General features: G+C 47.2%; 1 protein-coding gene across 1 annotated transcript in view; it reads right to left on the bottom strand.

The window, feature by feature from the left end:
* TGFBR2 (transforming growth factor beta receptor 2) overlaps positions 1-24,219 on the bottom strand; it is an 87,859-nt gene that overhangs the window by 45,112 nt on the left and 18,528 nt on the right. The window contains exons 2-3 of the mRNA XM_036267110.1: positions 6,399-6,567; positions 49-239 (exon numbers count right to left, since the gene is read on the bottom strand). Coding sequence (XP_036123003.1) covers positions 49-239; positions 6,399-6,567 — 360 coding nt within the window. The remainder of the gene's footprint in view (positions 1-48; positions 240-6,398; positions 6,568-24,219) is intronic.

The raw sequence follows: 24,219 nt of genomic DNA, 5'->3' as shown, positions 1-24,219 counted from the left end.
GAGCCCCGAGGGAGCCAGGCTCCAGACCACCCAGGGAAGAGGACTCACCTTCTGAGAAGATGATGTGGTCATTGCACTCATCACTGCTACAGGAGCACATGAAGAACGTCTCCCCGTCCACTTTTTTCTCCTTCATGATACACTTTGGAGAAGCAGCATCTTCAAGAAGAAATCCATGGTAGACGACCGTGGGGTCATGGCAGACTGTCTCTAGTGTTATGTTCTCATCATTCTTCCGCCTTGGGTGCAGAGGTCATGGTGGGGCGGGGGGGAGGAGGGGGAGCCAGAGAAAAAGAACAGATGAGTATGGTCTCTGGACAGACAAGCAAGCTGGAAGGCATTTCCTTCCTCAAGCCCTCCCTCCTAAGGGCGGCTGGATCCTGTTCTGCAGCATTAACAGGCCGTGCTCGCGTCCCCTGTGCCTTTTCTAGTCCTGTCAGTGTTTCCTCGGCTTATTCTCAGAGCCCCGTTGTGATGGCCAACACGAGGGCTTCCCTCGGTGGGCCGTCCTGTCAGAGAATATCACACCTTGTCTTAATTCAGTCCTGCAACGGAGGGCATGGAAAACAGAGGATCTGTGGTTTATCTCTTCCCTCCCTCCACAGTCCCCTCTTCTAGGGATGGTCAGTCTGTACCCTACTTCCACGTCTCTGGGTCACCCCTATTCCTCAGACTGTTATGTTCATTATTTTCCATGGAAAAAAGGAGAAACATCTGTAACAAAAATAAATTAATAATAAAAAAAAAAAAGAGCGAGCCCTGGCCAATTTGGCTCAGTGGTTGGAGTTTCGGCCTGTGGACCAGAGAGGCCCGGGTTCGGTTCCTGCTAGGTGCATGTACCAAAAAAAAAGAAAAAAGAAAGAAAGAAAAGAAAACAGAAGATGGCTGAGTCCCTGGGGTGATCGGAACCTCCTGTCCGAACAGCCCCCAGATTGTTTGGCAGAGCCAGGGTCCTATCTAGCTAACTTGTTCTTTTTTTAAAAATATGTTTTTATTGATTTTTAGAGAGAAAGGAAGGGAGAGAGAGAGAAACATCAATATGAGAGACACATCAATTGGTTGCCTCTTGCACACCCCCAATGGGGATCGAGCCTGCAACCCGGGCATGTGCCCTGACCAGGAATCGAACCAGTGACTTCTTGGTCCATGGGTCAATGCTCAACCACGGAGCCACACCGGCTGGGCAAGCTAACTTGTTGTGGAAGAGCATGCCTGGGAAAGCAGTTGTGGTTCCTCTTTCTTTGTTTGCTGGGCCCCGGGCACTGTGAGCGAAGGCAGAGTCCTTCCCTGCGAGCAGCTGGCCTGCTGAGAAGAGGAAGAAACTTCCTCCGTACAGAATTGCAGTTTCCAGAATTACAGGAGGAACAGAAGAAGGGGAATTCAAACACGTGGGACAGACCTGCAAGGTGTTCGGTGAAATACTCTTTGCTGTTAAACTAATGACGTCCACATTTTGCAAGCCTTCATATCAGATACCTGGAGCCTACCTCAGCTCAGGGCTCAGCGAATCCCTCACATTTGACTTGGGCCCTGAGAAATACTCAACTGGCTCTTCGTGCACATTGCATCTAAAAATGACATGACTAATACCCACGATTATAATTGCAGAAGGCAAAATAAGCCTCTGGCATCCTTGGAAAGTACGCTGCTTCTCTGCCTGTTTCCCTCTGCGCCCCCCCCCCCCAAACCTGCCATCTTGGATGTCTGTGTCCAATGCCAAGGTTGGTCTACATCCTTCCTCCCATTTCTGCCCTTTTCAGATGCAAAATAGCTATTGTCTGCAATGGTAACCTCTACCTCTGAAGGGGAACTCACTCCTTAAATGACGTGACAGGTCAGTCAGTTTTGCACGTGTCTTCCCTGAGAAGGATTCTGAGTGCGTGCATATGAGTACATGTGTGCCAACGCACACTAGTGCACACTCACTAGTCAGCACCCCTCTTCCCCCAAACACACACAAGCCCACAGCAAGGAAGATGGCAGGCAGGCTGGAACCAAGAAGCAGCTAAGATACAACCTTCACCTGGGAAAGAGGGGGCCGTACCCACAAGGAAAGAGTGACTTGAACAATCCCCCCGCTTAGTGCTGAATTCAAGGACACCAGGGGACAGTGTGTCAACAACGGGATAAGAAGAGCCAGAATGAGGGTGAGGCTGGAACAGCCCGAGCAGGAATGGGGTCATGTCGGTGGCACCCATGCTGCCCACGGGTGACTCCAGCAGGAACAGCTGTGCCACTCTGTGAAACACACCAGCGGTTCTCGAACTAACGCTCCAGTAGGCGCGAGAAGCCAGGCCTTGCTACCCAGGTCCCTGACGCTAGAGGAAGAGCAACAGTCGGAATCCTGATTTTCAGGGTGGTTGCAGGAAACCCAGTGAAACTTCCCTTGGCACGATCACACAACACATGATGATAATTTAAAAATCTACCCTTGCCTGGCCGGTGTGGCTCAGTGGTTGAGCGTCGACCCATGCACTAAGAGGTCGCGGGTTCGATTCCCGGTCAGGGCTCATGCCCAGGTGGTGGCCCCATCCCCAGTGGGGGGCGTGCAGGAGTTGTCCAATCGATGTTCTGTCTCATCAATGTTTCTATCTCTCTCTCCCTCTCCCTTCCTCTGGGTCTCTAATATATCAATAAAGAAAAAAAATTTTTAAAATAAATAAATAAAAATCTACTCTTAACCCCAAAGCTACTGGAAAGTTTTAGCAGAAACCATGGCCTTGAAACAAGAGCACCTCTCTGCCCCCAAAGCGGGGTGTGTGTGTGTGTGTGTGTTGTACATACATGTGCACATGCAGCTAGATGTATAGGAAGGCATATTGAGTCACTGCAATGACCAGGCATCTCTTTCAGAGCCTTTTTCTTTCCACTTCCTAGCTGCCCAAAGCACTAAAATTGCAGAGAGGGCCAGGCTGGCGTGGCTCAGTGGATTGAGCATAGGCCCAGGGACTGAGAGCTCCTGGTTCAATTCCCGGTCAGGGCACATGCCTGGGTTGCGGGCTCCATCCCTATTAGGGGGTGTGCAGGAGGCGGCCGATCGATGTTTCTCTCTCACATCGATGTTTCGCTCTCTCTCCCTTCCTCCCTCTCTATAAAATTAATAAAGCTGTATTTAAAATCACAGAGAGAGAGAACTCAACTAAAACACTGGAGTAAAGTCCTTAACTGCTTTCTCCACTCAGTCCTGTGACAGTGTTCTCCCTGACAGCACAGCTCACTTTGCAAAATATCTCTGGATACAACTGAGCAAGAGAAGACACAATGAAAACATATATAGACCTTTGTCCTGCAATGTTTGCTCTGAGCAACTGAAGTCTGTCAATAGCCACTGGAGAAAAAAACCACGGTCATGAAATTAATGCTGGTGCCAAAATATTTCTATGCTTGTAAAGAACTTGACCATGTCCCACGAAACGGGTGCACAGTTGACATGAGTTGAATGAATGAATGAATCGATGAATGAAGGGAACACTGCCGTGATGACGGCCTTGGAATGCATGCACCGCCACGGTAGAGGCTTTCATTGTCCACACGTTGCTGTTTCTAAAATAACCTCCTTTCCTGCTTTGGGTTCCCTGGAAACAGACACTGAGGCTATGAGGTTTCTGTGCAGGAGGCGTGTGGACAGAAAGCTGTAAGAGGCGGAAGGGAGCGGTACTGCACGTTGGAGGATGTGAACCACAACGCAGGTTGCAAAGAAAAGACTCGGCTGGTCCCTCAGAAGTTGTGAAGCTGGGATGGCCCCTCAGAACTGTCCCCCATTGAGGCAGAGTGGCCAGGCATTGGGACCCTGCATCAATCAGTTCTAGGATGCTGACTGCTCAAATTTGAGGAAAGGCCAAGTTCAAATGCAGCAGATCTGCTCAGTGCAAGGGGGTTCCTGGGAGGGACTGGGGGTGATCCCTTAGCAGCCAGTGCTCCCGAGGCCAAGGGGGTGAGCACCTCAGTGCTGAAGGGGGTCAGGGGGTGTAGCACAGCACCCCCTGCAAGCCTCTTTCTCCTCATCACACTCCCACTCCACGGGTGTATCTGACTTTCCCAAGACAGGTGAAAACAAGGTTCGCTGTACAGTATTTAGCCTTCCTAGCTGGGACACGGTGGAGACAGGGAGCTTCCTCTCCCCTACACGCTCACACTTTCCGAGACAAGCGAAGCCTCTATTCCGGTGACTTGATTCACAATCAATCATTCAGACTTGCACTGTGAGTCAGGGAAAAATATCTTAATTAAGAAAGCCTTTTCTTTGTTTTTTCCATTAGCAGAAGTAAGCTCCCGCTGCCGTGGATAGTTAAGTGCAGATGATCAGGGGAGAAGACCTGTGAGAAGGGAGCCTCGGGGTCACCCGGGCAGGTGTCTCAATCTTCCCTGCCCCAGACTCGCCAGTCATCCAGCCTCTCCTGAGCTCTGTCTGACTCTGCCAGGGGAGGAAGTCTGTTCTGCTGTTAGAAAACCACAATTGTGAAAACATGTAAACGCGTCCTGAGCACACGTCTGGCCCCTTGTAAACCGGAGAGACCCTCCTTCTGCCCTTCAGAGTTACAAAGAAAACGTTCCTTGTATTTGCTACTTGAGGTATCTCAAGGACACGCACGTCCTTCCTTCCCTGCAGCCAGGTCTAACTGTCCCGGCCGTTCTGCAGGTGGCACGCTTCCTGAGCCTCTGGTCGCCTGGTCCCTCTCCAAACGCCTCTGTCGGAATTCCGTCCCCAAGGCCTTTCTCGGAACCGGGCCTGAACGGAGCAGGCGCAGCCGTCACGCAGGTCTGCGCTGCTCACCCTCCTTCAGCTCCTACGACACGAGCTCAGCCCCCGGTATGAACAGAAATTTGCAGCGTCTTAAAATCTATCATTAAAGCTAACTCTATGTGGTTTGGAGAAAGTCCAAAAGACTCGTTCCCCAAAGTGGGGAGGATGTTTGGGTTTACCTTCTCATTTGCAACTGGCCAGGAGACAACACGTAGGTTACTTAAAAAAAAAAAAGAATTCGATTTCAAATAAGTTACATTCGAAATGTCAGAATATGTCTACAACATGTTGTGTTTCGTTAACGAATTTATTCGTCTTTATAGAACGGGGTCTCTTTGGGTGATCTCTATTTTCCTTTATCTTTCGCTCACACTCCCAATTTATAACTAGGAATTAATCAGATAAGTTATGAGCACCCACTGTGTGTATGTGTGTGTGTGTGTGTGTGCTGTGGTGAGGTGAGGGGGTGGGAGAGAGACCAGAGGGAACCTGACCCAAGAGAAGGAGGTGGCCTGTCGCTGCTGCCCAGCAGGGCATGAGGGGCGTGGCCCAGCGGGGGGGGGGGGGTGAGGGGCGTGGCCAGGCCTCTGACTAAGGAACAGGTTGTTTTCTGGTCCAGAAGAGCTTCCCCTTTTCTGACAAGTGCTTTCCTCTCCCCACAGCCCACCGTGCGTCACCTCTTTCCCAACACGAGACTGAGATTGCCCAGGGGACCGCTCCTGGTGTCACTGGGGGTGCGGGGAGTGTCATAGACGACTAGTGTCATGTGCTTCTCCGTACAAAGCAGGCTCTCCAAATTTCTTGCAAACAGTAAAGGTCATCTTATACACTGTCACACACAGATCCGTGTGTGTGTATTTGAAAATGTACAGAGTACCTCTGGAAATCACGTGTAATAATTAGAAGAGAGATGGTCTAAGAGAAAGGGAAATGAGATGGTGTCGACACTTAGGGTGTGAAGATACAGGGACTCTACCACAAGCAAACATTGCTTGCTATGAAAAGGGGAAAAGAAGATTTTTTTTATTGTTAAAAGTATTACAGATGTCCCCCTTTTTCCCCCATTGACCCCCTCCTTCTGCTCCCCCTGTCCTCCTGCCTTCCCCAGCCCAGTGTCTGTGTCGATTGGTTGTGCATATATGCATATAAGTTCTTTGGTTTATCCCCCCCCCCATCCCTCTGAGGTTTGTCAGTCTGTTCCCTACTCCCATGACTCTGGATCTCTTTGGTCAACAGCTTATTTAGTTTATTATGTTCCACAAATACAAAGTGAGATCATGTGGTACTTGTCTTTCTCTGACTGGCTTATTTTACTCAACATAATACTCTGCAGGTCTCTCCAAGTCATCTCAAAGGGTAAGAGATCTCTTTCTTACAGCTGCATAGTATTCCATAGTGTAAATGCACCACAGCGTCTTTATCTACTTATCTGCTGACGGGCACTTGGGCTAGCTATATGCAAGAAAGAAGAAAGGAAGGAAGGAAGGAAGGAAGGAAGGAAGGGAGGGAGGGAGGGAGGGAGGGAGGGAGGGAGGGAGGGAGGGAAGGAAGGAAAGAAAGAAAGAAAGAAAAGGAAAATAGACCACCAACTTACACCACGCACAAGACTACACTCAAATGGACACAAGAAAGATGTTTTCCAAGGCAGCCTTACCAGACAGCCACACAGACTTCGTGGGGCTTCTCGCAGATGGACGTGATGCTGCAGTTGCTCACGCAGGATTTCTGGTTGTCACAGGTGGAAGACCTCACGTCACAGAATTTACACAGTTGTGAGAACTTGAGTGCACCGTTGTTGTCGGTGATCACCACGTCATTACTAACTGTGGAGGGAAAAGAAAGAGACCCTGCATGATTATCTAACCGCGAGGCCGCCTGCCAATGAACTCCTGACCATGGTAGGCGATTTTAAAGGAACCTGATGTCAGAAGAATGAATACAAAGAAAGGCGAAATAACGCCTTCACATCAGATGAGAATTCCCTGCTCCTCCGCACTCCGTAAGGAAAGCCACTGCAGGGTGGGGGTAAGCCTGTGATTCCATAGGGCACTCTCTGCACACAAACCTTAGCACTCAATCAAGAAACCCAGCTTGGATTGGCCCCTGCATTGTGCTGGGTGCTGGGAGCACAATGAAAACACAGCCATAGGGAAATTATAGTTTAGCTGGGTGGACAGTCAAGGAAGCAGATGAGGGTAGGGGAACCCAAAAGAGAGAGAAAGACAGAGGATGTGGAAGCCAGACAAGAGTCACCACCCAGGTGGGCAGAGAGGTCACGGGGGGCAGAGCTGTGAAGGCAGAAGGGAGTCCGCTGCTCAGAGGAGACATGGTGGCTCAGGCAGGACGTAGCCATCTCGTTCCCGACCTGCGCCCGAAAGAGCTAGGGGGCCTTCTGGCAAGGGACCGGCTCCGACCTCCCTGTGTTGTGTTGAGGGGAAAGAGTTGATTAACCAACATGGACCGAGTGGATCCCAAAGACCGTGGAGGCCCTGGAGTCCTGCGGCGAGCAACGGCCAAGGTCTGCCTCCTGCTCCTCTGACTGCAGCGCTCACCGCCCCACCCCCACCACCGGCCCTCTTACTCCTTCCCCACTAGCTTCCCGGAGGACAAGTTCCTTCCCTTCTCAGGCCTTTCCCTTGCTCTTCCCTTGGTCTGGCTTCTCGTCACCTTTCGGGTCTCTGGTTCAATGAGAACTCTTCATCCTAAAGTAACTATGACCAGGCTCTGTTTTATCTTCTGCACAATCCAACTGGATCATGTCCTTGCCTATAATCTAGCCGCCAAAATGCAAGCTCTGTGAAGGCTTTATCTTCATGTGCCAAGAGACCATCCCATGGAAGAAGTCCAAAAATACTCATTGAATAAATGAGTGAAGAGACGAATACATAAAGAACGAACAAAAGAAGTTGGCCATCGGTCCTTTGTACCAAGTGGAAGAGAATAAAGAATGTCCTCTCCCACACTCGGGGTGAGGGGAGGGCGATTATAAATGCGATATTCCCTCGATCATATATTCAGGACAGATTGTTCTCTGCAACTCAACATATTGCATGCTGAGAGGCAATAAAAAAAGTTTAGCACCCCCCGTCCCCATCATTTTCCTCAAAGAGGTCCATTTTTGCTGGCAATGAAGGTAACTAAAAGGATGCATTTGGAGAGTCAAGGGAGACAAGGCTAGAAGGCATTTTGGTCAACAAACCTGAACTGCAGGTTTGGAAGGTGTGTGTCTCCCAGGGACGGCACTTGGAAAGCCTCCCCCTCTCCTCCCGCTGTTAAGTGTGCTCCTGCCCAAGGCCAGGCCGGAGAAACAGCCTCAGTGCCCTCGGGTCCATGCCTGCCCCTGAATTCCAGATCCCTGTCACCCACACCGTGTTCCGCAACCCGCCTTGTCACTCGGACAGAGCACCTGTTTCCTGGGTCTCTAAAAATGTAAACATGTATAAATTCGAGATTTGCTTTCTTGTGGTAACATTAAATATAGAAGAAAAAAAATAAACCCATTCATCCCGCCCAGGCCTCAAGCTCATTTCAGGAAGTGTATTTTTAGGTGACAAACTATTTTGAAATTCTCAGTCTCCCAGGGCTAGAGCTCTGTGGTGCTTCGCTAAAAATACAGGGCTAAGTGCTCGCTGAACCTTGGTTAAATTTGGGACTAAAGCAACAATGAATATATGTATTTTTCCTGCAATGGCTAGATTTGGATCCATTTGTGAAACAATTGATTTAACCCATTAGGTTTCCCTACAAGGCATGGCAAAGCGAAAACATGCTCGGCCAGGTTCTGTTGATTTGATTTGATGTTTAATGGAGTATGTTTAAGACAAACATCTATTGACTGGTGAGGAGGGCTTCATTGTTTTTAAATATAAAATCAAGCCCCCGTGACTTGGAACTCAGCCTCCCAGCACGTTAGGGTTTTAGCCAGGATCAGTGGCTATCCCTTTCGGGGCACGGTGGCATCCATCACCTAGGGAACCTTAAAAAATAATGAAGTGGTCCCATTCCAGATACGCTGATTGAATTATGCTGGAGGCTCACCTGGGCATCAGGAATTTTCAAAGCTGCCCAGGTGATTCTCATGTGCCACCAAGGGTGAGACCCCTGACCTAGGATTAGGGTCCACATGACTGGCACAAAACGAAGCAGAGGAAATAACCGTCCCCCTCTCCAAACACATGGACGAGGTGGGTGACAGTGAGGGGCGAGCCCTCACTGACGCGGGCGATTTCCCCGTGGAAAGTGTGCGCCCACAGCTATGAGATTAGCTGTTCACCAACCGGGAAGTGCCTCGTGTGGGCGTGGCCAGTCCCTACCTAACAAAAGCCAGAAGTGTGAGGAAAGGGACAGGAGTCAGGAGTGACGAGTGAGGACAGATGAGACGTGCTGGAGCAGCAGTGGCAGCCACAGGTGTGGTGACAAGTGTAAGGGGTTGAATTTGACGCCTGCAAAACACAACCAACAGCGAAGAGACCAAACAGGGAAAAAAAGGGGAAAGAGAAAGAAGGATATAGAAGGGTCACCAGGTTGCTCTGCTCGGGGCACCGTTCACATGCAGTCTGTGCCACCAGGGCCCGGGGGCTGGGCGGGTGTGCAGTTCATGGTGCCTGGAGCTGAGGCCCCGAAAGGGAAGAACTCTCCACTGAATTCTGGGAAGACGGCAAACAGCCAACTTGACTCTAAACTGGGAGGCCAGGCACATAGAAGCAGGGGAAGGTGGACGTTGGGAACTTACATTAAGCACCTACTGTGTGTTAGGTAAAGTGCGTAAATGATCACATATCACCCGGTGAGTAGCAAGGAGGCCTCATTTTTTTTCTTCATTACCATAAAAGTTACCTCTGCTAAGGTGAGCAGACTTTTTCTCTTGATCAGCTTTGTTTTCATTTAAAAGCCTTTATGCAGGGTCCGTTCATCACAATTTCCTCTCCTTCCCAGCCAGCCACTCGCTGCCAGTGGACCTCGGGAGGCTCCCCACCCTGCAGTCCCAGCCAGTCGGTAAATGGCCAGCCCCCGTGTCAAACCGGCATTGTCCTTCGTGAATAACTGTGTTTCTGAGATGGAGTTAAGGCAAAGCTACTCTTACCCTTCATTGGGGTGACCTCGTTTTGATTAAAGCTTTATGAACTCACTCTGGAGCGAGGGGACGGAAAGACACGCGTACGGACTTTTGCTCGCTATTTCAGAGGGTTGGTTCACAGATTCCCTGAAGGTCCATGAGCCCCGGCTGAAGAATCCTAGAGTCCTCAAGGGCGAGTCACCGGTACATGCGAAGCAGTACACTCAAGAGGGGAGTGAGGGCCGGCGGGCGCAGGGGCGGTGGACTGCTTCTGCGCGTTCCTACCCACAGGGAAAGACGTTACTGTCATGACCTCACCTACCAATCGTCCTTCTGTTTAATGCATAATGTCTGTGAGGCCAACGGAATGTGTACACGCATAAAGTAAATACATAGGGTTGGCCCTGTATATCCACGGGTTCTGCATCTGTGGATTCAACCAACGTTGGATGGCAAACGTTTGAAAAGAAACTTTTTTTAGGTCATGTTGTTGCTGATGTGTATGTAGTTGGGCCTACGATGGTTGCATCTGTACTGAACATGCACAGACTTATTTTTTTTGGTATTATTCCCTATATAATGTAGTATAACTATTTATACAGCATTTATGTTGTTAGGTATTATACGTAATCTAGAGATGATTTAAAGTATATGGGAGGATGTGTGTAATTATACAGACGAGCATCCACAGATTTTGGTCCCCCACCCCCAGGATACCAAGGACAACTGCACATGTAAATAACCAGGGACAGAGCTATTACTCTAAACAACATCACAGAAGCCACCTAATTAACCCTATTTCAAACTCTAACCAATGTCAAAATTACTTCCAGTTCAGGTTGTTCAATTGCTCTCCTAAGTCTCTCTAGTTAAGATGCCCTCATATGAAGGCAATGAATTTTAATGTCCGTAGACCCTCGGGGAGCAGCTGACCATCCTAGACAATGTTCTACCCATCCCAGGCAAATTAGCTCCTCAGAGTGCTCCCCCCCAAAAGGTTCCAATAAGAATATCTGCCCCCTAGAAAGTCATTCAGTGAAGGAAATGAACCTAGGCAGCTACTTCCAGCATATGATGGTATCACATGGCCCATCGTATTTCACTTCTCTTTAAACAAACCCATGAGTAATATATCCAGACCTTCAGTCTAGGTCATACTGTCTTCCTCATTGTGGGGCATATTTTCCCCAAACTCACTGCCGAGGGACAGAGTTTGCGGTTCTTGAGAATATGAATTAAGCAAATGCTTAGCTGCATCTATTTCTGAAACGATCCTGTTATCTCTGAAGGTCAGAGACGAGCAGCCTAATAAGGGTTAGATATATTCCTGATACATATTAGAAATTTTGGCTAGGAAGTCTGAGTCCGTGTCTTTGGAATGGCATCTACTTTCAGCTGAACAATTATGCAAAATCTCAAGATTCCAAAAATAACCCCAAACACTCTGCCAGAAATGCATGCATGTATCTTTGAATTCATGCGTCTACCTACTGTTGTTCTGTAGCCTGTTTTGGGGGGCACTTAAGAAGTCACTTATTTCGCAAATACCTCCGGATGTCTTGCTTAGTGCCATATATTTCACAGCTAAGTCACTAAAATTGATGCAATTAAGTGCAGCATGTCATAGAATAATCCATGGCAACTGGTGAATGGAACTCACTATGCCTGGGAGCCATGCTGCTCACTTGTTAATAAGCACAGGAACCCCTTGGGAACAGGTTTAACCATTAGCTGTGGGGTAAGTGCAACTGTGGAGCTGGCGAGTCTGGAATTTACAGGGCAGGTCTGCGGGCTGGAAACTCGGGCAGAAACGGATGCTGCAGCTTTGAGGCAGAATTTCTTCTCCAAGAAACCTCAGTGTTTGCTCGCAGGCTTTGCAACCAACTGGATGAGGCCCATTCCCACCACGGGGTCAACTTTTCTTAAGGTCAGCTGATTGTTGTTGCTAATCACATTACAAAGTACCTGCACAGCAACACCTGGATTCGAGTTGGAGTCAAGGACTGGGCGCTGGAGCCGAGCCAAGTCCTCTGACACGAACCAGTACAGGTAGGTTGAGACCCTGTCCCCAGGTGATGTCCATGCTGCTGGTTCACGCTGAATGGAAAAGCTGTCAGGAAACCAATTGTTGACTGGCCACTATTTCCCTTTCTCCACTCACTTTGGATGTAGCGAAACTAAATACAGTGCGTCCTCGCTTCAAGTCGCTGACAGGTTCTTGGACTTCAAGCACAATGACCAGTAATGAAACCAATCTGACCACAGGCTAATTGATATAAACAAGAGCTAAGTTCCTGGGTCACCTCCTCAACATGATAATGAAACAACGTTGAACAAAATGACGTTCTTCCAGGACCGACTGCTGGACTATTTCTCACCTTTCTTAAAGGCATGTCTCATCGTACAGTTCCTTCCATCTGCTTTGCCCTGAGGCCTCGCCTCTTAAACAGTCACAGGCCCGGAGGCTCTAATCACCATATGGGCCCGGAATAGAAAGGCTTGTTCTCTGAAAGAAAGTTTTTCATTGCAGTTGGCATTTCAGAGTCAGACACCAAGGCGACCATCTGGCAGACAGCCGCCATGGCCTGTGATGCTGGCAACAGACACCCCACACATGGCCCCTGAGACCAGGTGGGACGAGTCTCCTGGCCTGTCGCATATGTCCTCCCGCCCAGAATAAAGAAGCAAGTCACACAACCTCAGAGGTGTCCCTCCATGACTCCTCATGAAAACAACACATCCCCACATTAATCAAATACTTTGGCCAATGACTATAAACAAACAAAAAACACCTTGTGATTAAGTCAAAGCTATTTTAGGAAGAGTTCGCTTCTCTGAACATCTACTGCATAATTGGAACTTCTAACACAATGTGACACCTTCTTGTTTAGTTTTCAAATGGGATTTGAACCCTCAACCCCTCAGTAATTATAAATATCTTGAAAGCAGGGAGGTGGAGCTTTCCTTCAAGTGACAGTCCCACATGGTCTCTGCGGGCACCAGGGCCGGTACTGGAGAAACCATCACTTAGTTAATGGGGAGACCAGAGTGTGGGCAGGAAAGAAAGGAAAATAAGTGGGCCGAAGACTCCAATTCTTTTCATGTAAATGTTTTCATAGTAATAATACTTTTTAAAAACCTTCCAAGGATGACCTAATCAATAATCTAAAGTCTTTTTGAAATGGCAGGGAAATCATTCTTAGTAGTCAAAAACCTAGTAAGAAAAGACATCTTTTTCTACATTGAAATCGCCTACCACATGGTCAACAATGAAGGCGTCATCAAAGTGTCCCTGATGCTCCCAGAGTAAGGGATTTAACACAAGCAGGTTGGTTCCTGCCCTCCTGTGGCTGACATTCTAGATTGACAGGCAAGATGATCATATGCAACCTGCTTGCCTTCCTATGAAAACATGAGGTCAGAAAAAGAGAGAGAGCCCACACAGGGATACCCAGCTTCACGGAGGGGTCTGTCCTCGAAGGGAGTGGTCTTGAGAGGCAGAGGAAGGGCAGACGGGCACTCTGGGTTGAGAACACAGCCCAGACCAGGAGAGTGGGCAGAGAACTAGTCAACACATATGCATGCTTCATTTCACAGATGGAAATGCTGGGGGCGGGGGGGTGGGGGTGGGGAGGGCTCACACAGCTATTCAGGCATGGATATGGTTCACAGGACTGGCTTGGCCAAAACTAGATTTACAACAGGCAAGGAGGGTTGAGGAGGCGCAGAAAAAGTCCCAGACTTTGTCCACTTCATCTCATCCTAGAAAAATATTCTGTTCTAGAAGTGAGCTGCACAAACTCAACGCCTCATTTAAAAACGTACAAGTCGAGAGCTAGCAAACAAATCAGTGAATCTGGAGAGTTGTAGAACTTCGTAATAAAACTCCAGCCTACATCGACCATTATGTAGATATGTAGGTTACTATGAATGAACTGCAGAGGAGGTAAGGGTGTGTGTGTGTGTGTGTGTGTGTGTGTGTGTGTGTTTAACTTCCCTCCCTGTTTGATTTGTTCCACTGAGGGGATTTAGCTTTGAGGGTTTGGGTTTCAGTAACCTTTTTATCTCATGAGTTTAATAGTTCACTCTGTATTGCTTTAAGAAAACTGTATAAACATAAATCTGTATTCACCAAACAAGTAAATCAAGGAATTATGGGACGTACCAAAGGGATTATCCAATAGAGTATTTTAAATTAAAAAGTTGACTGTGCCTGTAGGATTTTAAATGTTTGATTGACAAGGATATTTTAAAGAAGCCACATACAGAATAAAACAAACCGTAGCTGAATGGAAAAGTAACTGGCTTTTTCTAGTGACACAAAATAACTGAGCTGGAGCCTCCTTCCCTCCTTCCCCTGAAACACTCCCTGGCCCCAGGAACTCCAAATAACCCAAATATGTGCACTGTTTTCTTGCTTCTCCCTGAATTTTATGGATCATTGAGGAATAAAGTATAGTTTGAGTTCTAGCCCTTGCTGAATTTGCCTTTAATATATATGTGTGTGTGTGTATGTGTGTGTGTGTGTGTGTGTGTGTGTGTGTGTGTGTGTATATATCAGAATCTGGGCACATATTAGGAGACAAAACACAAACATTGAAAATGACTCTTGCAGCCCTGGCCGGTTTGGTTCAGCGGTTAGAGCGTTGGCCTGCGGTCCTGAGAGACCCGGGTTCGGTTCCTGCTAAGGGCACGTACCTTGGTTGCAGTTTGTCCCCGGCCCTGGTTGGGTTGTGCGGGTGGCAGCCATTCGATGTGTTCCTTTCACATCAATGTTTCTCTCTCTCTCTCTGTTCCTCTCTCTCCCTCCCACTCTACCTGAACAAAAAATGGAAAAATGTCCTTGGGTGAGGATAAAAAATAAAATAAAATGACTCTTGCAGATGGAAAAAAATCTCCATTGTTGCCAAAGGCAGTGTTTCAGAAGATTCGAAGAGCTGGAAAACGGGTAGTCCTCTCAGTCACCTTCCTTCATCTTTAATAGGGACCAAGGGGTAAACACAGGCCTGAGCTAGGCAGGGGAGAGTAGTTTGCTGCCGATTCTCCGCCCACCCTTGGCGATTTCAGTGTATCATCGATAAAGCTGATTTTAATGAACAATGTGCTTTTCTAGCCGATCCTTACGACAGGAGCGTGACATGAGCCCCACACCGGGAGCATGTAAGGGTTGGGGCTGAGGACCCGAGGAATCCAGTGATGAAATGAACTTTCTACTTCTGCTTGGAAGTACTTTCAAGTTGGTACTTGACGTAAAGTAATAGCAACTAAGAAAACAGTTCTCCCTCGGCTGATAGAACCTGGAGGAAGTGCTGAGCAACAAGGAAAATCACCCAGCTTATTGAACATTAAAGACGATGAACTCTCTTGGTGATAGTCAAAACCCTATTGGTAAACAGCACGGTCTAAGAGAGGCGAGATAATGAGCACACGATGTATGGAGTTTCATAACGTTATACTTCAGCTAAAATAATTTGTTACTTAGCAGAAAAATTAGCCAACCTAAACAAACATGCATTAGTTATGTGCTCTGTGAGTGGCTTTATATTAAACCCCAGAGAAGAGGTTGGACAGTGTAAGACATGGTCCTTTTCTCCAGGGGTTTATGTTCTTGCAGGGAAAGAAAAAACATGCACAAAGATGATTTTCATCAAAAGAATGGAAAATGCAAAAGGCCTACCTGAAGATGTTATTCATCTAAGAGTGAAACCATATGGGATCTCAAAGTACTGAGGCAACTTAAGGCAAAATGAAATAATGAGTAACAGAATCTGGTAAGAAACACTTCTGAAAACATAGCAGCTCTTAGAGAGGCAGAAAAATAGGCACCTGAGATGAGCCAGGGGCTTCAACTAAGCAAGGAATTTGGTCTGAATATCAATTTCCTGTGAGACTGGGCTTTTCATTTATAAATGTTGTGGAAGATTTTATTCCCCCTCCTTCCAAACACGCTGCTGTGTCCTGGCGCATGCCCAGTGCCTGAAAGGTTTTTCAATTACAGTATTACTATGTGAAAATATCCGTCAAAGCAGATAATTTCCATATTCAAGCTCTGAAATAGGGCTGGAAATGTCGCTGCCCTGGGGGAGGGACTCTTTTAAGGGGTGAGTTCCAAGACGCTTGGTTTCTGACAACCAAGTAACTCCAGAGCAGACCAGGCCCAGGAGACGCTAGAACAGAGATGGTTGGGGTGGGGGATGGGTGGTGGCCCCTTGGGGTGGTGCAAGTATCTTCAAATTTGCCTCACCCCGGCCACTCCTTCACGTCTCCTACTCCCTGGGCCTGGCCCCTGTGTCCATCTGAATTTTTTTATTTATTTCATTTCTTTCCCTTTATTGATTTTAGAGAGAGAGAAAGGGAGAGGGAGAGAGAGAGAGATACAAACATCGATGAGAGAGAACATTGATTGGCTGCCTCCTGCATCTCCTGCATGCCCCGCAGTGGGGATCGGGCCCACAACCTGTCCTGACCGGAAATTGAACCAGCGACCTCTTGGTGCACAGGTCCATGCTCAACCACTGAGCCACACTGGCCGGACTGAATTTTTACCATTAATGATTATTTAACATGTCCATTCAATTCTCTCTTCCAATATTAGAGGTTTAACTGAAATGTAACAAGTCATAATTTAACTCTCAACTATGGGTCTTTTCTAATATGCATTTGATTCTCTAATGTGGATACTCACATTGTGGTTCAAGGAAAAGAAAAAAATTTCCTACTGTAAAAACCAGATCAGTGTGGGATAATAATAACAGTGATCATTTCCATTATCCCCATGTAGTGAATGCAGGCCAAATGCCTGGCCCAGTACTAAGTGTTGTGATGATTATTTCATTTGCTCATCCCAACAGGCACGTAATTTTGTCATCACCATTGTACAGTGGGGAAATCGAGGGTCAGAGAGGTGAAACAGCTATCCAAGATCAATGACGGACAGCCGAGAGACAAAGCCACAGGTCACACGGAACCCTTCATCCTTCCTGACGCTGACAAGGAAATGGATGTTCCCATCAGAAAGACGTAAGAGCGGAGTTTTACTGGAACTCCGAGGAAGACAAGGACACCGTGGGGCCTGCAGAAGTTGGTGGGAGTTCACAGGAGCAGAGGAGCCACGTGTGCCTTACAAAAGAGCTTTGATTCTTTGTAACCACTTCACCTACTTGAGGAGACATATAGAACACGGCAGCTTGGTGAAGCCTACGTTTTAAGGTCAAAGACCTGAGAGTGAACTCAGGTTCCGCCAATAATAACCGTGGGGCCACGGGCAGGCCATTTAATGTCCTGGAACCTCCATTTCCTGATCTATGAACTGGAACTTTCTAGAATCAGGATGAAGAGAAAACATGCTTGGAGTACATGTGAAAACTGTCTCGACAATAAGACACATGAACGCTCTGGTCAGAAATGTCACACCCCGTGCAATGCTCGCTCCCAGGAAAGACACTGACGGGCAAGACAGGCCAAGATAATTAAGAGTCTGGTCCATCTAGTCCGACTCATCCATAGAACGCAGGAGTTTGACGGCTTTCTTAAGAAGTTTTCAGGAAATTTGAGTGAGGAGACAAACTGAAATATAACTATATAACTTTTTGTTACCTCTATGATCCAAAGCTTCCAGAGAGATCTAATGGAACCAATCACTGATTTTATCATCAAGTTCCCAAGAGTGTTTTTAGGATCTTTCAACACTCCTTAAACCAAAGAATCCAGTGTAGGATCCTGTTCAATCTGCGAACTCTCTGCTGACTCGACACAATACTCAGCAGGCGAGAGCCGACCTGCTTTGGCTTGGAGACACTTTCATATGTTATTTGGCAACATGCTAATAAAATTAGGGGCGCCCTGGCCGGTTTGGCTCAGCGGTTAGAGCGTCCGCCTGCGGTCCGGAGAGACCCGGGTTCGGTTCCCGCTAAGGGCACGTACCTCGGTTGCAGTTTGTCCCCGGCCCTGGTTGGTCGTGCGGGTGGCAGCCACTCGATGTGTCCCTTTCACATCGATGTTTCCCTCTCTCTCTCTGTTCCTCTCTCTCCCTCCCACTCTATCTGTACAAAAGATGGAGAAGTGTCCTCGGATGAGGATTAAAAAAATAAATAAATAAATAAATAAATAAATAAAATTAGGGGGCCTGACATGCGGCAATGAGGCGCCTTAAGATTACGAAATTCTCGAGTGCTGAGATCAAGTGAGGTTTGACTTTCTTTCCCCAGGAAATAAAACCAGTGCACTTGGAGTCACAGCTGATGAGAGAATCAGAGAAGGATGTGCGCGCCAGCTTGACCAGATTTGTAAGTACCTAGTCAAGAAGGGCTCTGTGCCTTGCAGGTGGAAGTACTTCTTAACCTCTTCTCCTTGAGGCCATTTACTTCTGCAACAATTAATGATGTGCTATCGCTACCCAGTTTCTGCCGGAGGCGACTTCACCACGCTGGGAATGAGGCAGGCTGCCGCCCAGCAGGCTCTGGACCCACCGGGAGTGCGGCTCAACCACTCTGTCCTCTGGCCAGTCAGACAGGTGGGTGGAAATTAAGACCTTTCAGGTCCCTTTCATTTTGGAAAATATCCACAATTCAGCCCCTAAAAGGGAAGAAAGCTGAATAATTCAGAACATGGCCCAGCTCAGACCTGGTTAAACAGAATTATTTCAGCTTAGAAGAAAAATGGCTTCACGCAGGGTGTGTACATTTTGGTTTGTTTCCTCTGCTAATTGAGAACCCCACCTTTGGAACTTAGCATGCTGTGTAAGTACCAGTCGCCCCCCCCCCCTAAAACTCACACACAGACTTAAGCCCAAACCCTGCCGCCGATCAGCCCTGCGAGGACAAAACTACTGTGTCATTTGTACATCACGAGGAGGGCGGGAGGACCTTTAGGAAGGGTCACTGTCCATTCAGCCCCTGTAGGCATTTCCTCTCATTTTATGGGGGATGTGGAGGAAATTCCGATTTAGAGCAAAGACATTTGCTGTCACAGTTTAAAACAACAACCTTGAGCATGTTTCTAATGTTTCTCGTCTATGTTTATTCTGAATCCATTCTCTGGGCTCAGTTTGAACGATAAGGAAGAAGCACAAAAGGTCTGATTGTGTAAAAATATCCTATTGCTTGATCGAAACCTTGATTATGTCTGACAAATGGCCGCTGAAGATTAGTATATTGTTCTCATTTCACGGCAGAGGAAAGTGTGTAAGTTACTTGCTATGTTGGCAGGCGCACGGGCTGTAAGCTTCCCGAGGGCAGGGACTGTCATCCGTCTTGTTCCACCATGACAGCCTTAGTCCAGGGTCTGCCACCTAATAGGGCTCCAATAAATGTTGGTTGAATCAAAAGCCAAAATTCAAATCGAGCTCCTTCTATTTTGTCACCTATTCAAGGCTGATTTTCCCCAAAATGCAAATGAAGGAAAAGAAATAAAGTCAACTTTTAGGAAATGAATGTAGAAACCACTTCTAGCGTAGTTTAACCCATATATTAAAACAGCGATCCACTTCTAAGAGAGCTTGGGGAGGCTTGTGATTGATGGGTAGCAGCCAAACTACCCCTGACTCCTGACCCTAAGAGGCCTGAAGGCACATTCAGATTCACTTTGGTTTCTAAAATAACACCGAACACTCTGAAACCCCCCCCCCCAACACACACACACACGGACTTCATGTTTTTCAAGCAGAGGAAGTGAAATTAAAAAGAAACAATTTTCAAGCATTGTTAAGGCTTCATGAAAAGACAACAAAGGGCAGGAAATTTGAAATGAAATCTGAGAATCTGCCCTTGCACGGGGCAACTCCGCCTGTTTTCTCACCGTGCAGCTGGGTGAGAAAGGGTGAGGCTGGTCTTGCCTTTCCTGGACATTATTCATCACTGTCAAGGTGTGTGCAGTAAACAGGATACAGGTACGTAGCTGCCATGGGTACGGTACAGCCCTCCAATGAGTGCAAACCAACTTCTCTCTAAGCCCTGACAGTGCCACTCCAGTTGGGGAGAAGAGAGAAGGTTTACATGATGACATTGTCAACATACTCACTTTCAAGTCGCAGGAGACATTTTCAAGTGCTTCGTAGCCTCATATGACCAGGCTAGATAGACACAGAACATTTTTATCACCACAGAGAGTTCGACTGGACAAAGGAAATCCAAAAAGACCTGGGTTCCTGGTCTCCCAGGGAGACCTGAACGCCAAGGCTCCAGGACAGGGAGGGAGAAACAGGGCAGAGCTAGGAAAGAAGCCCCCCCCCACCCCCCCCACCCCCACACACACTGGGGAAGAGACCCGCCTACTGGCTTGGATGCGGTTTGTATTCAAATTCCATCCCGATTTCTTTAAGGAATGTGTTTTGTATTAAATGACTGGCTGTCTGCACGGTTCCTGCCAAGGTAGGGGCAGAAGACAATTAAGGACAAGGGCCAGATTCCACAGTAAAACTGTAAGTCATGAGTGACAGCAGCAGAAGTTTGCAGAAGTAAGAAAAATGGATCGAACTCTGCAACAAGCTGAAACCTGTCAGGGCTCAAGTCAGCTGGCACAGCCTTGCAAAATGCAAATCCCTGTGCCTAAGATAAAAGACGGTGGAAAAAAGTAAGGCTCGTCTGACTCCGAAGGTATTAAGTAATTCCTTGTAAGCCCCATTTCAATGGCTGAAACGTAACTCAGCTGAAGCACACAGATTAAGTTTCCAGTCAAAGCCCACATAAGCCTACAGCAAGGAAATTAACATTTTATTAAAAATGCTGGCCTTTTTTTTTGGTCAAGGTTTTTCAGAGGGTTGAAGTCATGGCATGCCAAATACGGGTGAGTTTCTAGACCGTAGCAGAGAGGTGACCCATGGGGGGAAGAATTTATTCACAAGGGAAAATCCCAAGGGCCTCGGGGTAGCCACTTCCCCTGGACTGCTGTGATGGAAGCTAAACCTAATTAAAAGCATTCCTCTGGGGCAACTTTTCTCCTTGGAGACTTTTACCTGCCTCTTAAACTTCTCTGTCCCAGGTCCGCCCAGGCCTTTGAATGGTTTATAATCCCTAGAATTCCATGTGTATAGACCCGAAGCGTATTTTTCTCCTGCAGGACCACACCGTGTTTACAGCCTTTTAAAGATGAAAACTAAAAACACGGGTGATAAGAGAGACCTGGCTGGGTATCCCCATAACAAAGTATTACATAATTAGAGTGTATTACTAAAGAGTATTTCCAACAACATTAAAATATTATGTATCCAGGATAGAAACGGTCTATGTAATTCCAAAGTACAGGAATGGAAAAGTACAAATAATTTAATCTGCCCCGTGATGATTATAGGTGCTAAGAAATGAATGTACGCCAGTAGAGGATTGGAGGAAAACGGGAACGTAAAGGATACGCTGCAACTGTCTCGTCCATGGCGGTAGCCAATAGCCATGAGGCTACTGACATTTAAGTCAATTGAAATAAAATAATATTTAAAATTGAGTTCCTTGGCTCCACCTGCCACAGTGCAAGCCACGGGAGGCTAATGGTTACCACCCTGGACAGCACAGATGGAAGGGACTGTCACCATTGCAGAAAGTTCTACTGAGCAGTGCTGCTTGCTAAGACGGCTGTATAATTTGCCCCAATATCGTCATGGAGACTGTGAAGTAAAAAGAGCCCTAAATACCAAGTGTCTGGGCTACTGGCAACTTCTTCCACACTGATGAATTCCTCGCAGTGGTTTATATACATCGTCTAATCAACCCAACCTCCCGGTTGCAAGCCTGTTAAAATGGCTTTAGGTATAAGACAAGTATTCCACCGAGGTTCTCAACTGAAACTCTATATTCTTCCGGCTTCCAGAAGTACATGAATCATGTACTTGAGATCACTGAGGTGTGAGCATGTCAGGAACATGTCTGTGAGTGAGGCCCAGGCAAAAGGAATGAATGAATTTGTGTCCTTCTTTGTTTTTGTTTTTTTTTTGTGTGTGTGTGTGTGAGTGTTTTTTCCACACTTTATTCCAGAGGATTCAGCAGGCTACTTTGCATGGAGTGAGGTCTAGACAGCACACCTAAGGAAAGTTCTGAGACTCTCAAGAGTGTCCCTATAGCTCTTCAGGTGCAAAGAAGGAACAATTTTTTTTTTTTTTTTTAATTGGGAAGTGCTGACAATGGAATCCTAGCCCCAAAGTGCTCACATGGTGCCCTGGGAGGCTGTGCCGGGCTCCCTTGCCTTCTGCTACTGCAAGGCATCATGGGAAAGGAAGAAAGAGTTGTGTTACCTTCACCTCATCACAAACTCCTGGCCTTGCAATGGTTTAAGTACGTCATTCTTCTATTTACAATTCTTTGTCGCTGAGGGAGGGGCTCGGCGACAAGCCTAAAGTACACGGGCTGGCACTGATGGCCTTCATACTCTGATGACCTGTCTGTTGAGCAACAACCTTGCCAAAAACCCTTTGATCAGCTCGCTGCCTTTTCCACCGCCAGCACTTCCACAAGGTCTCCCAGGGCGTGGCCAAGGGTGATCCCCACGGTGGCCTGTCCAGGCCCCAGAAGCGGTTCAGCGCCTCATCGCAGCGATGGGGTTCAGTGTGACTGGGAGAAGGGACTCGGACAGTGGCTTCTCCCCAGACGCCTGGTGTCTGACACAGGGAGAGGCCCCAGGCGGTCAGCCTGCTGACTGTCCCCGCTGGAGGTGGCTCGGGAGAGCCGAGAACGCCTCTGTGTGGTCAGTGGACACGCCAGCAGGCCGCTTCCCAGCTCCCCGTGTCCTGGAAGCAGGTGGAGGAGTGTAACTGGGCTAACGAGCAGACACTCCTGCCAGGGCACAAAGCCAGCCTGTCCGACTCAGGCCAAGTTCTCTCCTTGGAACGTCATCCTTACCCCTCACCGCCAGCCCAGCCCACAGGGCGCTGCCTACTCCGGCCTACACTTTTCATCTCCTTCGCTGTGAGCCAGCCGGGCCGATGGGTTTCTTTTGACCCCACTCTGCAGGTGAGTTTCCAGAACTCGGGGGACATTCATTCTCCCAGAGCTCTACTCCAAAACGGGCCTCGCATCTGTGACACTGGATGTGGCATGCAGTCCGAAATGGGAGGTTTTGAACCCGGTAAGTGGTACTTCTTTGCTGGGGGATATCAAGTAAGTGCCTTGACCTGTCTGGTCCAATTCCCCATTTGTGAACTACCTGGACTAGGCTACTTACATCAGTGTTTCTCAACCTGGGTTCCACATCAGAATGATCTGGTAGTCTTTTAGAACAGTATCGATGCCGGGGCCCTTCGAAGGGGAGAGGAATCAGAACTTCTAGGGGTTTGGTTCAGGCCTTAAAATTCTTTTCCAAGCTCTCTAGCTGATTCGACTGTGCCATTACAGTCAGGGTGGGGGTGGGGGCAAAAAAACATTCAGTGAAGGATTTATTGACGTGAAGACCTCAACAGGAACAAACTCGGGTGAGAGATAAGGGCCAGGCCAGCACTGGACCAGAGGTGACCAGGCCCACGAGCAATGTGTCTCAGTTTGCTCAGCTGCTGAGGAAAAATCACAAACAACATTATCACAGGATCTTGTTATACATGTGCGCAGGCAGAGTCAAGCCCAACCCAAATAATTTTCTAATGTGACTCAAACTCTAGTAATGTTTCAGGATGAGGCAAGGATCATAAACTGAATTGGCCCCTAGGCATCTGATGGTTATTGTACAAAATCTTCCCGGAAGATCATCTTTAGATTACTGTTTAAGTATGGATTTTACCAATTCTTATCCTTTAAAACTATGAAAATCCTTTCCCAATCACCAAAGAGACAATGAGCTTAAAGGAAGATCTTTTTGAAAGATCTGGGGAGCAGTTTCCTGAGAAAGCTGAATTCTAAAGTGTTTTGACCCCAAGAGGCAAAAGCAATAGTGCATTCAAACAGGACTGCACGAGAAAATGCATCTCCCTTTAGATTATCTAGCAAAGAAGTTAAAAAGTTAAACAGTTCCTTAGATTAGAGTTAATAGTTGTGGATAAACCTGTCCTTCAGAAAACTCTCAAAGCTAAATGGATATAACACACACAAGATAACTTCTAGGTCATTATATTTCTATACTTTAATTTTTCTTCCTGATCTCTGTGGTATTTTTCTTTTTTATTCCATTAAACAAATACATACTGAGCACCATCTATATACCAGATCTGAGGAACCATTCTGGAATGTGCAGAAGTTGAGTATTGTTCTTGGTACAATGATATTTGCCTTAACAGAATTCAGTTTGTAAAAACTGCAATTTTTAAAGGATTAGATATAAAAATATTATTCCAGAAGATTTACTATGAAATCCCCCTCTTTTTTTTGAAGTGCATAAAAAAGGTAACACTAACGCCTATTACAGCGTTCAAGAATATCTCTCCAATGATAAATTCATGATCCCAGTCATTACTTAGTGAAGCTCATCTTTCCTGGGAAATTTTCACTGAGAAGGAAAAATCAGAATG

This window comes from Molossus molossus, unplaced genomic scaffold (assembly GCF_014108415.1).
Source record: "Molossus molossus isolate mMolMol1 unplaced genomic scaffold, mMolMol1.p scaffold_m16_p_18, whole genome shotgun sequence".
In the NCBI taxonomy this organism is placed as follows: Eukaryota; Metazoa; Chordata; class Mammalia; order Chiroptera; family Molossidae; genus Molossus; species Molossus molossus.
The sequence above is the reverse complement of the archived record's forward strand: the minus strand, read 5'-3'. Positions and strand labels throughout refer to the sequence as shown.